At 51.0% G+C, this 18,240-nt stretch overlaps 1 protein-coding gene across 1 annotated transcript in view; it reads right to left on the reverse strand.

Moving 5' to 3' along the window:
- Window positions 1-2,445: 2,445 nt before the first annotated feature.
- Window positions 2,446-18,240, reverse strand: part of LOC115541067 (microtubule-associated serine/threonine-protein kinase 1-like) — a 64,867-nt gene continuing 49,072 nt past the window's right edge. Inside the window, 14 exon segments of the mRNA XM_030352808.1 lie at window positions 2,446-4,201; window positions 4,203-4,789; window positions 5,251-5,471; window positions 5,923-6,059; window positions 6,609-6,731; window positions 6,982-7,214; window positions 8,007-8,252; window positions 9,195-9,499; window positions 10,018-10,184; window positions 13,629-13,738; window positions 13,995-14,117; window positions 14,695-14,796; window positions 15,452-15,617; window positions 17,886-18,018. Of these exon segments, the coding sequence (XP_030208668.1) occupies window positions 2,960-4,201; window positions 4,203-4,789; window positions 5,251-5,471; window positions 5,923-6,059; window positions 6,609-6,731; window positions 6,982-7,214; window positions 8,007-8,252; window positions 9,195-9,499; window positions 10,018-10,184; window positions 13,629-13,738; window positions 13,995-14,117; window positions 14,695-14,796; window positions 15,452-15,617; window positions 17,886-18,018 (3,895 nt within the window). The 3' untranslated portion in view covers window positions 2,446-2,959.

Consider the following 18,240-nt stretch of genomic DNA (forward strand, 5'->3'; position numbering starts at 1 on the left):
ATTCAAGCCATCTGCTTCAAAGCGAAGCGAAAGTCAAAATATTTAATTGAATTTGCAATATGTCGCAATCATTCGCGCTGTGCTATTCATGGCTCGGCCCCACCAAATGCATAGCCTTGAATGTGGAAAACAGCTCCCATTTACTTTGTATTTGATGCGTGCTGTACGCGTGTTCGCGTTTGGCAAGGGACTCTGGGTATGCTCGCATACAGGCGGATGATCGCGGCAAGTGTAACGGCTCGGCCACAGCAAACGTGTGGCCTCGAGTGTGGCCCTCGTCTCCCGTTCACTTTGCATTGGTGGCGTTCTCGCCTGGGGCAAGGGATTCTGGGAAGGCTTGCATTGAAGGGGCGGGACAAAAGTTGAACTTCCGTTAATTGATGCAACTTGCAGAGTGCGTTCGGCCATACGATTGGACGATTTACATTCTGAATTTCGAATGAGTACTGTGTGGACCATACGGACTAGTGGTGGAATTAAATATCCTGGTTTTAAGCACTTCCATCGACAAAGTGCTATACTCCCACAAGCAGCCGTGTCTAGAGAGTACGGGGCATTGCCACGTTTTGCCACACTCGAGGCGAGGCGCTGCTTATCCGGCGAAAAATGTGCATCTATTCACATCTTTGCATTGTATGTATTTGCGTCGCGCCTTCGCTTTTGGTTTGAATGCAGTCAGGTGGGGGCGTTAAGCAATCACAGCCGTGGTCGCCATGTTCCGGGTTTTCGCAAGGGATCCTTGTTCTGGTTCACTGCTGGAAATATGAATGTGGTTGATTGGGGGGATTGCATCTCCGTGACAGGTGGGATCGGCTAGGGAACAGCGTAACTGAGGCAGTTATGTTCGTGGGATAGGTGTGTTGTGCCGTTGTTCTGTATATGTAGAATAATGGCAACTCTCGGGGACGTGAGGTGTATGGGGCACGGGAGTTGCAATTCACACATAACACGGTCTCCCACCTGATCATTCCCATGCCGCTCTCCACAATATTCAACCAATTACCACTCTGTAGCACTTGAGGGCAGTGTAGGACCATACCCAACATTATCTGCTGCTTCCAAAGGGAAACCCAATGTATATATGTGTATATGTTCCACACATCGCAACATTTAGTTTCAATTGTATATGTTTGTAGTGATATACAATCAGTGATATAGGGCAGGCCTCACCGACAGCTGCAATTGTTTTGCATAATAATGAATGGCAAGTTATTGAGACTGAAAAAAATAGCAAGGCCAGACTGTGCGAAATTTAGATGTTCTGTTATGCCGTGGGTCCATTTGTATCCTTCGTCGTGGTGTATCTCATCTCTGACTTCATATTCCGAGAATTCTCCTACTGAACAGTATAATGAGTTAAACCTTTTTCTATGGAGGCCAACCATTTTTTGAGTTGAGTTCCCTTTGTTTGCAGGATCATTATGTACAATAAATACAACCTTATCTAGTGGACGCCCTTTCAGTGAAAAAACATAATGCTACATCTACGTTCTTGTGTGTTTTGGCTTCATCAAATGAATGCATGATTGTGCTGTACAAAGTTACAGCACTCCTATGGTACCTGGGCTCTACAGCTATCTACAAGGACGGTCTTCGGTGATTTGATTGTAAAATTTGACTCACTTGATAGACACAAAAATAATACAACCGTAGATAAAACTATGAAACTGGGTCAGCTTCACTGGTTGAATGAGATCATATTTTAACCAATCTTTCCTCCCTCTGTTCATTCGCTGTCATGCCAATGTTTGTCAATGTGTTTGTTGTGTTTGTTGTTTGTCTGTGTCTATGTGCACTTGTGTGCATGGTGTGTTTGTTATATATTCATGTGTGTGTGTGTGTTTAAGTATGCATGGCCAAATGTGTGTTTGTGTGTGTGTTCTTGTTTGTGTAGGTGTACTGTATGTGTATGCTGTGTGTGTTTGTATGTTTCCTGCATGTGTGTGCGTAGGCTATCTGTGTGTGGCTGTATTTTTGTGTTTGGGAATGTTTGTGCATGCTATGTGTTTGTGTGTGTGTGTGTGTGTGCTTGTCAGTGTATGCACATGTATGTATGCATTGTTTGTGTGTGTGTGTGTGTGTGTGTGTGTGTGTGTGTGTGTGTGTGTGTGTGTGTGTGTGTGTGTGTGTGTGTGTGTGTGTGCCTGCCTGTAAGCGTGTGTGTGGGTGTGTGTATGTATATGAAGCATTGTGAGCGTCAGAGGATGACTCAGCAGCTGGGCCGCTGGTGGCCGTCCTGTGAGACAGAGATAAGCTCCGCCCCAGAGACCAGCTGCAACCGGCTCTACTGCAACCCCTGGAAACGGAGCCAAGATGGCCGCCCAACGCCACCATCTGGACCCAGGAAGACACAGAGAAACAGAGGACGGCGAGGACATGCGGCGTGATGGGACATTAACTGCACAACGCCTTCCTCCACGGGTCAACCCGTTTGGACCGCTGCTCCGCTGCCGAGTCGCTACGGACTCACTGACAACTTTTAATTCCTAACGCGGCGTTGGTTGTTCTGGGTTATGCCAACAATCGCAGTTTGTTTGTTTGTAACCCATTTGTTACTTGTGAGTTTTCCACATTGTCCTTTTCGATTAACGTGAAAAGAAATTCTGCAAAGAAAAGTGCAAAATAGAGTAGGATTTGGTATTCACAGTATTCAGCATGTTTTGATTGGTAAAGCACTTTTCGACCTTTGTGTACCTATAATACATACGTATCGTAATACATGCATTCACACAGACACCCGGCCACGCACACGCACAGACACACATCTGATATAGAGGTCTACACAACATGGAGGATTCTGATATATTAAATAGATACTTTAGCTTAGAAAAAAAACAACAGAGAATGCACCGTTGTGGCAGCTGTTTTGACCGACCCTGATTCTAGAGGAGACCGCAGCTGGAATCCACTCATGAAGTGCCCGACACACTCAGAGCTAGGGAATGTACAATGTTTCCTTTCAGGTGCTTGTCTTCTGCTGCACTGTTCTCTCAAAAGGCATGTCTTTGTCCCTCGGGGGCCCCTTCCCCGGCCCCTCTACCGGGTCCCATTTTGCTTTGGGCGTGGCGGAGCCACTCCCTGTCGGCCCCTGCTGCTCGGGCTGCGACGACACCGCGCCCCCCTGCCTCTCCTCCGGCGCCCGGGGCGGCTGGTCCCGGCTCCTCACCACGTCCTGGGTCACCATCTTGATGGGCCCCAGGACCGTCTTGGCCACGGACGTCAGCTGGGAGACGAAGCTGGTCTTGTCGCCGGGGGAGGCGGGCCGCGCCTTGCAGAGCGATGGCCCGCAGAGCGAGGGCGCCGTGGCGGTGGGGGAGGGGGAGGGGCTGGGGGAGCCCTCCTCCACCACCTCCAGGCGGCACTTGTCCTCCCAGTCCAGCGTGCCCCGGTAGCAGTTGACGGGGCCCAGGCCCGGCCTGCCCTTGCCCAGGGACAGGGGCTGGCCGTGGGGCGGGACCACGGGGGCCAGGACCCGCGCCGCGAGCTTGGGGCTCTTGGAGCCCAGGTCGGAGCTCTTCAGGCCGTTGCTGTCCGCGCCACTCTTGCCCGCGGCCTGGGCCCTGAAGGGTTTGTTCATGGCGGTCGCCCCTCCCCCCGTCGACATGCAGGTGCTTTGCTCCGGAGGGAGGTTAGCGTTTGGGTTCTTACCCCCGCTGGGTAGCCCGGGCCAGCCGGCCCCCGACCGGGAGTCCCCCGTGTGTTTCGGTTCAGTTCTGATCACCTGGTTCTGCTGCAGATAACTGGCGTTGGAAAACGGTTTCATGTCCTGTTGGTGTTGTTTTGGAGACAGATCGCCGGGGCCCTCACTGCTCTTATCGTGGCCCCGGAGCCCGCCAAGGCCCGCGGGGATCCTGGTCGGCGTACCGGGAGTCGGAGGTTTGGCGACCGCCCCGCTCTGGGACTGCAGTTTGAAGCTCTGCAGGCCGACGGGGGAGTGGCTGGTGCCAAGCCTTCTGTGCAGCGACGACTGGGTCTCAGACGCCTCGAGGGCTGCCTTGTATTCCCTCTCTCGCTCATTGTGTCGTTCCCTCTCTCGCTCCACCTCGCTCTCCCTCTCCCTCTCCCTCTCCCTCTCCCTCTCCCTCTCCCTCTCCCTCTCCCTCCCGGCCAGGAGGGTCTCCCTGCTGAGCGGCGACTCCTGCCGGCCCAGCCTCCTGGCGGGCTTCAGCACGCCGGTCTCCGGGGCGATGGACGACGACGACCCCTGACGACCCCGACGACGACGGCGACATGGAGCCCGGGGCCATGTGCGGGGGCGGCGTCGCCGGCGGCGGCGGCGGCAGGCTCTCCCCGTCCGTCTCCAGCAGGCTCTGGAGGCCGCCCTCGCACAGGAACACGTCCTTGCGGTAGTCCGAGTGCTGGGCCTCCAGGCTGTGCTTGCGCAGCGGGCCCCCCAGGCCCCCCGTGGCGCCGGGCTGGCCCAGCAGCGGGGAGCCCAGCTTCTCCGCCGACTGCACCCGCTTGAGGAGCGGCGAGCGCGGGGGCTCGGCGCTCTTGGGCCGCGGCCGCACCACGGGGGGCGAGGAGTGCAGCTTGGCGGGGAAGGTCTGGGTGGTGTTGGAGCTGCCCACGGTGTGGCCCGGCAGCGTGGGCGGGGACGCCTGGGTGGGGGAGGGCGTGTGGGCCAGCGGGGACAGCGGGATGTTGCCGGCCGACTTGCAGCGGGCCGAGCGGTACTGGCGCTGCAGCTTCGGGGAGAGGCCGTGCAGCGAGCTGGGCCTCATGTGCTGCTGGGCGGCCGGGGAGTTGGGGGTGCTGGAGGCCGGGGAGCTGCTCTGGGGCGAGGTCCCTGGAGGGGGGGGGGGAGAGAGAGATGTTAGCTCATTACAATAGTTATCAGAAGAAAACAGTCCAACGGGGAAAGCGTTAACGTGACTTCACCAGACTTTGTGTGAACTTTGATTCACTTCCCACCGTTACCACTGGTATTTAATTAACGAAACCGAAAAACAGAACCAGAAAAACGCAGAACTGAAAATCGATGGCCTCGTGATACCGTCCTGACCTTGTGAGGTCACAATCGGTTTCTACTTGACGAATGAAGGAAGAGATCAAGAGTGTCATTGTGATTGGATAGAGATTTAGGATAAACTAAAAGGCCATATTTGGAAATCAATGACTGCCATGCCATGGCCAGAGTGACATCAGTGGCCAAACCTCAAAAGAGACGCAACCCTCGAAGCCCTCGAGCGAGACACCTCGCCCCTGGGAGAGGCTATCACACACCGAACCAAACGAACAGGTGCCTACCCAGGTAGGCCCCCGGGGTCTCGGCTGCGCCGCGGTAGGCCTGCGTGGGGGAGCGGGCGGAGAGGGCGTGGGTGGGGGAGGCGGGCAGGCTGTCGCTGGAGGACAGCGAGCGGTTGAGCGAGGACAGGCTGCGGCTGGTGTGCAGCAGGTTGGACTGCTTGGTGATCTTGCGGAACAAGGAGCTCCGCTTCTTACCGCAGGACGCCAGCCCGGAGGAGACGCTGCGTCAGAAACACGGTGGTCAGAACGTCCATGCTGCTGAAGATACAGCCTGCTTCACTGAGAGCATTGCATGTTGAAGAGGCCGTAAAACAATATTAGTCGGAATTTGTGTTATTATTGATTTTTGCGTAACATTCTCTATTCACAATATATATATATATATATATATATATATTGATCATATAGAATGTGTGAACATGTATATGTTGCTGCGGCTCCAAATTGGCTACAGGTTAATTTCGAAATACATTGAACAATTACTACCAATATAACTTATATCACTACTATTATTCCTTTACTTTACTTTATATATGATATTCTTCATATATATGACGAATATATTTTCATCAGTAATAGCATGACCTAATCCGACCTGATCTAATGTAACGCCTGGCGACACAGCCATAGCCATAACATTGTTTGATAGGATTTCATAGAGCAGTCCCCTACATGTCTTGGCTCTCCCTGGCCGGGGTCTTCCTGTTGCGCCGGGCCATCTTACACTTGTAGCTGGCCTTCCTGGCCGGCCCCACCTTGATGGAGGTGTTCTCAAAGGGAGTGGTGGTCACGGTCACCTTGTTCCCACTCTGCAACAAACACACACACACACACAGACACACACACACAGACACACACACACAGAGACACACACACACACACACACACACAAACACACACACACACACACACACACACACACACACACACACACACACACACACAATCACACACACACACAATCACACACGTGATTGTTTGGGGTTAATATTTTCTGATACTTAAATGGATCAAATCTGAATATGATGTTCAGTTGACTGGGGATCGAACCCAGTGCTTTTCCTCTGGAAGTCGAACAACCCCCCTAACCTCTTGAGCCTATCCCCTGCCCCCCTATTGTTAACCATACATAAAGCAGAATACAGTCATATTCCTCATAAACAACCCATGTCATTTCCATTGGCTGATTCCAAATGAATGGATGGTGTTGAGAACTGGTCGCCCTAAGAGGACACGGCTGGGCCTCAGATATAACCATGAATAGACATTCTCCACGGAACTAGAACCCCAGCTGTGAGTGGAGGAGGACCCGCCCGCGAGTCCAGTGCCCAGTGCGTGACTTCACCCCTCCCCCGTACCTTCAGGATGAGCTCCACCACCTCGGTGTGGACCAATCCGTGGACGGACTCGCCGTTGACGTGGGTGATGAGGTCACCGGCACATAGCCCCGCCTCCTGGGCAGGACCGGTGTCCTCCACATGCTGTCATGAGACACGGTCAAAAGCTCACTGTTGCTGCACATAATATCAGACTCTGAAGTATTTTAAAACAGCAACAGAACGCTGAGTTATTGCCTTAAAGAACATGTGCATGCATCCAAAACATCAACCCTGTACAAACCCGCCTGATCGCTTCTTCTCTGCTGTCCCCGGCACTCGCCAAGGACCCAGGCATTGAACCAGCAACCCCCCCCAGCAACCACCCAGCAGTGGACCCCCCCCGGAGCCTCACCCAGACGATGTGGTGCACGCTGTAGACGTCGCTGTCCCCGATGTAGACCCGGATGGCCCGCAGCGTGAAGCCGTACTTCTTCCCCGAGCGGTGGATGGTGATGGGGGAGCGCAGCACGCTGACCGCCGGGCAGAAGTCCCGGCTGGGGGAGGAGTCCCGGGAGGAGGGGTTGGAGGAGAAGGAGCAGGGGGACATGGGGCTGGCCAGCGGGGAGAAGCTCCCATAGTGCTCCACTGGAGGGAGGGAGAGAGAAAGGAAGTCACACAGAGGGGAACACAGAGGTGGAGAGGGAAGCTAGTCTAACAGCTCGGTTTAAACAATTATGTTTGCACACGTAATCTTATCTAAACCTTTTTATAGCAATGATGACACTTCTATAGCAATATGAATATTGAATATTTTACATTTCTATATGCACATTTTATTTGCTTGCTAAGATATAATGTACATATTGTACATTTTTCCTAGATTGTTTTCTATGTTTGTATTTTCTTTGCGTTCTGCACACATCCTTGTGTTTTACTCCAATCTATTCTGCTCTGCCCTTCTAGGAGCTTCAGCAGAGCCATTTCCCTACTTTACAATTTGTACTTTTTTTATTTATGAGCAAAGATCTAAAAGGAAGATCTTAAAACCTATTTACAGAGGAAGACCTGGCCTAGACTGCAAACAAAGAGACGGCAGACCAGAGACAAGGAAGCAAAACAGATCACGATAAAACCAGACAAGGCCCTATTGATACACACAAGCACACCCTGTTTAAGGGGCCGCTATCACACTTCAGTGACACAGTTACATTTGTAAAGGTAACAACCATTCCCCCCCCTGGGACCCATAAAATGAATCAATACGACGCGATCTGTTCCCCGGGCCGTCCCCTGTCCACAGAAGAGGGACAACAGATACAAACAGCCTCACCCAGTTAAAGGAACAGCGATCCCTCTTCAGTTACACGATCACACTCCTAAATCTACGACGCGTCTAGTGGACCTCACTGTGAGTCCGTTGGGGCCCCCGGTCCGTACCTGCGGGGATGATGACGGAGAGGGCGGTCGCCGAGGCCGACTTGGTGACCTTGTTCCCCGCCCTGGAGGCCCGCTTCTCGGGCCCGTCCCCCGACATCTGCTGGTGCCTTGCCCGCCGTAGGACCAGGTCGTTGGTGGCCCGGGGCCCCTGGTGGTCGAACAGAGGGGCCACCACGTCCTGGTCCAGGCCGGGGTCGGCGTGGCCGGGGGCCGGCGGTCCCTCCCCTGGCCTCGGGGGCTTGGGGTCTACGGATCGGAGAAAGGGACCGGAGAGGGTGGTATGGTGAGGAGTCGAGGAGGGTGGGAAAGAGTGGAGGGCCACAGCGGAAGAGTAACGGAAAGTGAAACTGTGTCTGTGTCATCTGTTTACTCACGCGCATAAACTCAAGCTATAAATACTAACTGTTGGGGCTGTTAGGATTTCTTTTTTTGCTCTTGTCAGGTTTACCCTCTCCCTCTCACCTCCTCTCTCCGTTCTCTCCCATCCCTCCCAGTGTTTCCTCACTCACACTTTATTACGTTAGTGTTATATACTTCTCCAGGCCGACCGTCTGTCTGCCGCACAGTCTGCTGCACTCCTATACAGTGCGTCTCCTCAGACTCTATAGCATTACAGCCTTTAACAGACACTACTGTCTAAAGTGACTGGTAATCAGATGTATGTACTGCGCATCACAGTCGGATTCTGTGCATCCAGCATCAAGAGTCGCAGTATTCAGTATTCAGTATTCAGTATTCAGTATTCAGTATCCGTTAAGATTCAAGGAAATAATAGAATGCAAGTCGAATAACAGAGCTAATAAATCAATAATATATGCATATTTTCGTGTGGGCATGGTTTTAGACTAGGGTGATATCATCGTTCAAGGGTGTCCCATGCTATTTTACTATTCAGACTGATTCAACAGCATCCCCGGATGTTTGAATCCAGCTGCTTGTCTTCAGGAGAATGTGAGCCTGAGGAATCTAAGAAAGGAGAACTATGTGATCTGACTTCTGCTTTTGTCTGGGTGTCCCAACACTCTAGCCGCTTAGCTATTCAGCTTAATGTCAGATAAAACAAAACAAAAGAAACAAAACATATAGAAGGTAGCTGACACTCTGAGAGCCTTAACCAAGACCGTGAGCACCTTGTCTCAGTACCACATCAGCATCGGGACCCACCACCCCCCCCCCCCCCCCAACTACCTGCTCCGTCGGCCTCCTTGGGGCCGCCGCCGCGGGGCTCCGTCAGGCCGAGGGGGGGGGCGGCGTTGGCCTCCCGGGGGGCGGCCCTCTGCTCCAGCAGGCTGAGGGGCGGGGCCCCGAAGGCCCCGTCCAGCGAGGTCCCGCGGGCCTTGACGGGGGTCTGGCGGGACAGGGGGTCCGGCTCGCCCTCCATCGGCGAGGCGAAGCGGTGGGTGTCCATCAGGGCGGAGAAGCGGCGGCGCGCCCCCAGCGGGGGGCTGGAGTCCCCCTCCGAGTACAGGGACTCGGAGCAGGACAGACGCTTCCTGCCACACGGAGACCGACGGTTAGCTCTGCCTCGGCCCCCCGACAGGGACGGACCAGCTAGCAAGAGTAGGCTAACTAACCCGTGGTCTAGACTAGCTAGAGGTCAGCAGGGTAACCTCTCGCTAGGTTACCCTGGCTTCCTTTGATTCTCAGCCCTTACACACCCTTATGCTATGGGGGGGAGGGGCAACAGCCATCCTGTATATATAACAATAATCACAAGGCTTAGATGACTGAATAATGGACAGTTAAGCTCCTGTTTGTTTGCTTTTCGCTTCTTCCTGAACATTTCTCCTGTCAGAGGGGAATGGTTGAGTCGGTGACAGGGTTAGTTCTACAGAATCTATTTTAACATTACATGTACATTTACATTGAGGGCAATTAGCAGACGCTTTTATCCATAGCGACTTACAATGCATTTGTCATAAGAAAGTGAAACAATATATCGCTGTCGGTACAATAAGGCTGTTAATAGAACCCACCCCAACACGCCCACGCCAACACCCACACCACCTACATCTCGGGGGAGCTGGTCCTCCAGCTCTTGTCCCTCATGCCGAAGCTGCCCAGGCTCTCTCTCTTGGACTTCTTCTCTTCCCGGGAGCCCCGGTGCTCGCGCCGGGTCACCGAGCTGCTGCTGCCCTTCTGCTCCAGCTGGGAGAGATGCTCCATGCTGCTGTACACCTGCAGATGGCGCCAGAGAGGAGGGGAGAGAGAAAGAGAGAGAGAGAGAGAGAGAGAGAGAGAGAGAGAGAGAGAGAGAGAGAGAGAGACAGAGAGAGAGAGAGAGAGAGAGAGAGAGAGAGAGAGAGAGAGAGAGAGAGAGAGGGATAGAGAGAGAGAGAGAGGAGAGAGAGAGAGAGAGAGAGGAGAGAGAGAGGGGAGAGAGAGAGAGAGAGAGAGAGAGAGAGAGAGGAGAGAGAGAGAGAGGAGAGAGAGAGAGAGAGAGAGAGAGGAGAGAGAGAGAGAGAGAGAGAGAGAGAGAGAGAGAGAGAGAGAGAGAGAGAGAGAGAGAGAGAGAGAGAGAGAGAGAGAGAGAGAGAGAGAGAGAGAGAGAGAGAGAGGGATAGAGAGAGAGAGAGAGAGAGAGAGAGAGAGAGAGAGGGAGAGAAGAGAGGGAAGGAGGGAGGGAGAGAGAGAGGTCAGGAGGACAATGAACCTGAGAATAATCAAATAATATCTCTAAGATAAAATCGGAATCTGAAGATTCTTAATATCATATTTCATAGCCGATGAGCTCGAATCTGTTTGTTTCAACCAATCATGTCGCTGGAGACGGGGCTATAAAAGCGTGTAATCTGCTAGCAGAGAAAACAAATTCAAGCCAGTAGAAGTCATCTAAAACAGCTAAAACATCCTGTCCAGTTCTTAGAGAAAGTGTTTGTCAAGGTTTTAAACAAACACCATGTAGACGGTTCACTGTAGAAATACATGTTTCAAAAGTTCTACCATTGAATGCTTCATCTGCAAATAAGTATCTCTTCGGTAGACCATTCCTCCGTTATGGAACAGGGAAGAAGGCGTAACTCCACCCCTTTCAGTATTGGGTCGGTATCTGGCCCAGGCTGAGGTCTCTCCCCAGAGCCCGGTGTGACTGCTGAGTCCCAGATCCCATGATGTGTGATGTCTGGGAGCTGTGACAGACACGATGGATTCAGCCACTGCTTCTTATTGGGATGAGTTCAGTGCAGTGCATCCGAAAGGGACACATACGGTGGTCGCGTCTGACCGGAGGCCGCTGGTCGGAGGGTAGGAGGGGGGGGGGCGTAGGGCGGCGTGGAGGTCGTGTGGAGACCAACGGTTTTCGGGAAGGGGAATGGCCAAGGACCCGCAGTGGCAGTGCCAGCGTGCTGAGAGGACCCAAGGACGCCGCGTCGCACAACACACTGAGACCGGGGGATTCAAATGGAAGTGGAAACAGCGAGCGGTTGACTGCAGGACCTGAATGTCGGTGGGTGGTTGAAGTGGGGTTTTGGAGCACAGTGGTGTGAGAGGTCTTACCTCAGTCTTACATTTGGATGCATTGGCTGATGCGTTTTTTATCTCTTTTTTATTTATCTTCTTTTTTTTTTTTATATCTGATGAACACGTTGATTTTCCATTTGAGGAAAAAAACCAAGCAAGTCTTCAGCGGATAGGAGGCTTCGCAGAACACAGCATCACGTCAAATGAGATGGAGCGTCAACACAGCTGCTGTTCCAGCTGATCCATTAGTAAACATGGTTAAAGCAGGGCTCTTATGTAGCCATCCTCTTATTAACATCCATGGGTTTATTCGGTTCCTAGACCGATGAGCAACTGTTGTACATCCACTTTCAAATTTCTATAACCGAGTGCTGATTCTGGAGTGTGTCCGTACTGGTTGTGCTTGCATGTCAATCAAGACCTGTCACTGACAAGCAGGCGGTTCTTGACCCGGTTAATAAAATATATAATAAAAGACTCTCTGAAAGGATAAGGTAAGGACAGCTCTGTGAGACTATTTAAGCGTTCTACATTAACATGCAAAGTGTTTGTTGGGCGGAGAGGGCAGTGCACCTTGTGTGGCTGTGTGTGAGTGGGCAGGGGTGGGTGTGAATCTGATACAGCGTATCCTGCGCTATAGGGCCCAAGAGCCCTTCACACCTCTCTCTACTCCAATCACGGGAGGTGAAGCACATCCTGTGTACTCAAGGATCTACCTCTCCTCCTTCCTGGATCCAGAGAGGAGAGCCCAGAGAGGAGACAGACAACAGGTGAGCACAGGAGAATCTGGAGGAGGAGGAGGAGGAGGAGGGAGAGACTTGAAAACTCCCATGCTGAAGGAGAATGTTAGAGGAGCGAGGGGAGAGGGGGCGGACTGAAAGTGACCATGGTTAATAGAGTGTGCTGAGGGAGAGAAAGAGAGGGCAAATGGGAATTGAAATGGTCGAAGAGGAGCATGGCAAGGTGATATAAAAAAGCCAATCCAGAGTGGAGAGCGAACAGAGGCGAGGGTCAGGGTTTCTGACACCACACTGAAAGATTCACTCGGCGACCCGATGATGTCTGAAACGGTTGGCGCTTTTCAAATCAGTCACGCGTCAACCTGTTCTGCTTCCTTCGGCAAACATGGACCTCGTTCTCTCTCAGTTCCTCTTCTCTCCTTGATCCTCTAAACATTGGGAAGTTGTTCTGACAGTGGGGCTGGTTTCAATTCTTATTTTTCTTGTGAAATGAAAACAGTCCACAGAGGTGGACAGAGAAAGTATTTTAAAATAAAGCGAGAAATAAATAACCGTAGCATGAAAGACGCACAGAAAAGGATGAAAATGTGGTGAGACGAGAGAGAGAAGAGAACACGCTGCCTTGAAAGGATGAAAGGAGCATATGCGTTCAGAAGCAGCTCTCGGGACAGACGATTCGGGAAGGCTTTGTGGTCCACACCCGACGGTTTACGAGATGAGATGCGCAGAGCAGGGCTGCCTTGAAGGGAGCTCCTTCCCTTTTCAAAGACACAAACTGAAGGGGTCTGCAGCTAGAGGATAGCATCATTCAGGACAAGACGAATGCATGGCAACCAAAATATTGTGCCAGCTTGTGCAAAGCCATAGCATATTCTAACATATCGTTCGGCTTTTTGTTTCGACACATATCCGAGCAATGCCGTCATTTGAGGCAGAAAGCATGGTATCTGTAATAGAGAGCTGTTGAAATGCTAATTAAACTCCCACGTTGAAAATAAAGTTTAATCAGAAAAGCCGCCGCCGCTGCCATTAGATGAACTGTTTTGTTGCACTGAGTGGAGTGCTGATCGCCAGCAGGAACCCAACTCTGACTCCACCTTGAAGAGAGTGTCGAGGGGTGATCACACCACAAGCTTTCAGCACGGCATCAGATGCTAGGTTGTGCGTTTGGCGCCAGCCGACACAGGTTGAGTTTGCGTTTCGATTACGTCTGTATTAGCAACATCAAGCAAAGCTGTGATGTGATTGGCCACGCATTGACCAGGTCGGTGTCCACCGGGGTCAGAGGTGAAAATTGATAACGCTAGCTTGACCACGCTAGGTCGGGGCCTCGGAGCCCCACTTTGTCCCAATGCATTATGGGATGGCGCCGACCGCTGACCACGTGCGGGCCGCTCTGTTAGGGGGTAGGGGGAGACGGCACCTTGCTGAAGCGCGGTGAGCAGGAGGAGAACTGTCTGATCTCCACGGGCTCGTCGTCGTTGGTGTCGTCCTCCTCGTACGCGTTGATATGGCGGTAACGCTCGGACCGCGCTGGGAGACCACGGGGGAGACGGCACCAAGGGGGGAGGAAACAGAGAGAGAGAGAGACAGAGAGAGAGGGGACAAGGAAGTGAGATGATGGTTTAGAAAGCAGAGGTTGGGAACAAGTTGAACGCAGTGTAGGTGCACACACACACACACACACACACACACACACACACACACACACACACACACACACACACACACACACACACACACACACACACACACACACACACACACACACACACACACACACACTTACTGTCAAAGTAGCTGGTGTCCTCCTCGGACTCCAGGTGTGGGATGAACTCGGCCTTCTGCCTCAGCAGGCTGTTCCAGTCCAGATCAGAGAAGAACGGATGCTGCTTCACTTCGAACGCTCCCCCTGGTGGCATACACACACACACACACACACACACACACACACACACACACACACACACACACACACACACACACACACACACACACACACACACACACACACACACACACACAAACACACACAGGGTTGCCAACGGTTGCCAATCGAGGACGCTGTATTCCTACAGAGCTGAAGCGCTGGCCTCTCAAAGCGCGGCCAATCAGGTCACATAATACAACTGGGCTGTAAGGTTGACCGGAAAAGAATACGACAACTACTACTACCATGAAGAGGCAGAGGAAGAAGAGGAAGAAGAAGAAGATAAAAGATGAAGAAGAAGAAGAAGAAGAAAGAAAAGTGAAACAGAAGGAGAAACAGAAGAAGATGAGGAAGAAGAAGAAAAAGAAGAAGAAGAGGAAGAAGAAGGAAACGAAGATGAAGAAGAGGAAGAAGAATATGATCATAACAATTGGAAAGCTGTAGCTCCACAACGTCTCTAACATAAAGTAATATTATTCTAGTCTCCACTAACGGACCTGCGTGGCGTTATCCAGATGGGAGCGGTAACATAAGCAGAGGGCCCGGGCCCCTACAGTACCTGTGCCCAGCCTCATGAGGGGGTTGGTCTGCAGCAGGGTTGAGATCAGGGCCTCGGAGTCGGCAGGCAGGGCCTCCTCTCCATCAGGCCACACAATGTCGTCTGGCAGGGGCCAATCAGAGTCAAGCAGGGAACAGAGAGCTTTTATTTTGAAGTGTGCTACAACACAGGCAGTTATTTTGAGGATTGCTGACCCTTGAGGAATTGCTTTTACCATCAACAGACAATCTAAATGGAGTACATGAGGTAAAATAGGACGCAAATAAGTAAAACATTGAAGGGAATAAATAAATTAACAAAGTTATTTCTGAGAAACGTCATCTATATCACATGCTCTCAGTGCCTTGGGTCCTGATCGATACCCTAACCTTGAATTATTTTAATATAAATTCCTTCTATCTGTGGATTCAAATGGTTATGTGTGCCTTGGAAGAGGTTACGACAATAAATACTAAGCTAAGCCACACCAAAATGTCACGACCTATCTCATGATTGTCTATCAAAACGCATAACCGAAAACCACTGTGATGCATTGTTTTTTCATCATCTATAAAATGTTTTGTCATTTCAATAAAATACTTTTGTCAATGTTTCGCACATTAACCACCAATACGAACGTAACGTTGACATTGATTTTATGAGTAAAACAATCGAGAGCACGCCGGGTTTGACTCTTTCCTACCTACTCTCACCTGGATGAGTTTGTAGGCCGCGCTCACCTGTGATCACCCGTGACGTGTGTGTACTCTGTGCTCACCTGTGATCACCTGGCCGAAGAGCTCCTCGGGGGTGTCCCCAAAGAAGGGCACGCAGCCCACCAGGAACTCGTACAGGATGATGCCCATGGCCCACCAGTCCACCGGCTTCCCGTAGCCCTGCCGCAGGATCACCTCCGGGGCGATGTACTCTGGGGTGCCGCACACCTGGGGGGAGAAACACACGCATACACACACGCGCATGTGCATGAGCATTCACGTACGAAAGCACGCAGGTATGTGTGCGCACACAACGCGCACAAACACATGAAAATACTTTTGTGTTTGTGCGTGATTGTGTATCTGTGTGTGTTTGTGTTTGGGTGTGTATGTGTTTCTGTAAAATGTCAGTCTGTGTTTGTGTCTATATATGTGTGTGTGTGTGTGTATGTGTGTGTGTGTGTGTGTGTGTGTGTGTGTGTGTGTGTGTGTGTGTGTGTGTGTGTGTGTGTGTGTGTGTGTGTGTGTGTGTGTGTGTGTGTGTGTGTGATGTGTGCATGGGTTGGAATATGTGCGTATGATTCTAGGTTCTGTGTCACTGCCTTACAACATAGACATTAGGCCAGAGACAAACAGGAAAGAGAAAAAAAGCCTCCCTCATCTCCATAATAAAACCATGTTGTGTACTCTAATAGAAACACAGAGAGGCCCCGGCTGTTTATCTGCGTGAGCTGATTGCACCCCGTCAGACAGATGCTCCCTGCTATCGCAGTTGGCTGAAGGATTCGTGGGCCAATCAGATTAATTATGACTGGTTTAATTTGGGGGAACAAACAATAACTATAATTGCCGAATGTCTCTTTTGTGCTGGAGGACGAGGAGCAGCAAGAATCCATTCATCCTGGCACCCATGGCCGATTCAGGGTGCTGTGTCTTCATAATGGATAATCCTCGTCCCGTGCAGCCCACCACTGCTTGTTTACGCGTGCGAGCTGGACGGGGAAAAACCCTCCCTTGATTTTCTGGATGTGGGATGATGAATTTATTCATGCATTATTAACAACATAATATCGCATGTTGGGTCCAAATGAACCATTTCTCTCTCTTAATGATCTTATTGTCATGATGTATGACCTCTACTGATGCCATGCCTGTGTATACAGCTGCTTTGTCAGAGTTGCACTGCCAACTGTAGTTTTAAGACACATTTACATAAGCAATCAATGTCAATGGAACCTGATCTGAATTCTACAACCCTTTCTTTAACCCAGAATGCATCTGTATAAAACGGTGGGGTCTCCATCTCTCGTACAACGGGTCCCACCTGATTAGACATAGAAACCATCTCTAAACTCACAACTATTGCCTTCTTGGGTAGGTCAACGTGCGTATAATGGAACGTGAGAACACATAAGGTGACTTTGAGCAAAGTGGCTAGAACAAACACAAGGGCAACAAGCTCTCAATTACCCCAGTCTCAGAGCTGAGTGAGACGGGGCCTTGGAAGAGGACGGCCAGGCCTGCAACGGATCCTCCTCACAGTCGTGGAGGGTAGACACACGCCGCCCTACCCTTTAATCATGGATCAGCTCCTTTAAGGTGCAGCCAGGGAGCCAGTAAGGGCAACCCCCGGTACAGTGAGCACAGAGTGACCATGCATGCACTCTGGCCGCCTCAGACTGGCCCTGACCCTTGAGACGTGTCAGGGGGGACACAGCCCATAGCCTCGACCCTAAGTGCTCTCATTCAGTCATCATACGGTCGGTAGCAGAAGTCAAGGAAATTATTAGTAAAGGAAGTAATATTTGTAGAATAAGTAAACGTAGTGGTATAACAAGTAGTAGTAATGGTAAATATACCATATTAATACATGTAATAGTATTTAAGGTATGGTAAGTGTATAATCAGTACTATAATCAGGACTATAATTAGAGGTTGGTCAGCACCACTATAATCAGCAACATAGTCAGTCCTATAATTAGTGCTCCACTCATTTCTATAATTAGTGCCTTAGTCAGTCCTATCATCAGTGCTTCCGTCAGTCCTATAATCAGTGCTTCAGTCAGTCCTATAATCAGTGCTCCAGTCAGTCCTATAATCAGTGCTCCAGTCAGTCCTATAATCAGTGCTCCAGTCAGTCCTATAATCAGTGCTCCACTCAGTCCTATAATCAGTGCTCCACTCAGTCCTATAATCAGTGCTCCAGTTAGTCCTATAATCAGTGCTCCACTCAGTCCTATAATCAGTGCTCCACTCAGTCCTATAATCAGTGCTTGAGTCAGTCCTATCATCAGTGCTCCAGTCAGTCCTATAATCAGTGCTCCAGTCAGTCCTATAATCAGTGCTCCAGTCAGTCCTATAATTAGTGCCTCAGTCAGTCCTATGATCAGTGCTCCAGTCAGTCCTAAGTGCATCAGTCAGTCCTTTAATCAGTGCTATAATCAGTCCTGTAAAGTGGCCCATTCAGTACTACATGAATGAGCCGGCTCCTCCTACCTGTTTGTCGAGGAACTCCCGGGCGTCCTTCTCTATGTGTCCCTCGTACAGGTTGGTGGTGAGGCTCATCAGGCCCATCTTGGACAGGCCGAAGTCTGTCAGCTTCACGTGGCCCATGGAGGTGATGAGCAGGCTGCAGACACACAGAGTTACAGCGAGCACTTCATCACCTGAGCCACGTTGTAAAAGCAGCCTCCACCCTTCGACAGATCACTCATACACTCGCTCAGGAACGGACATCATAAAACACGATGACTATGGATCCGAGTCGGGCCCCACGAGGTCCTAAAGATCTCAGTACAATGATTAGTTTGACTACAAAGAAAACTGTGCATGCTGGCATTTGTTTAACATT

The sequence above is a fragment of the Gadus morhua genome, chromosome 3, assembly GCF_902167405.1.
Source record: "Gadus morhua chromosome 3, gadMor3.0, whole genome shotgun sequence".
NCBI lineage: Eukaryota > Metazoa > Chordata > Actinopteri > Gadiformes > Gadidae > Gadus > Gadus morhua.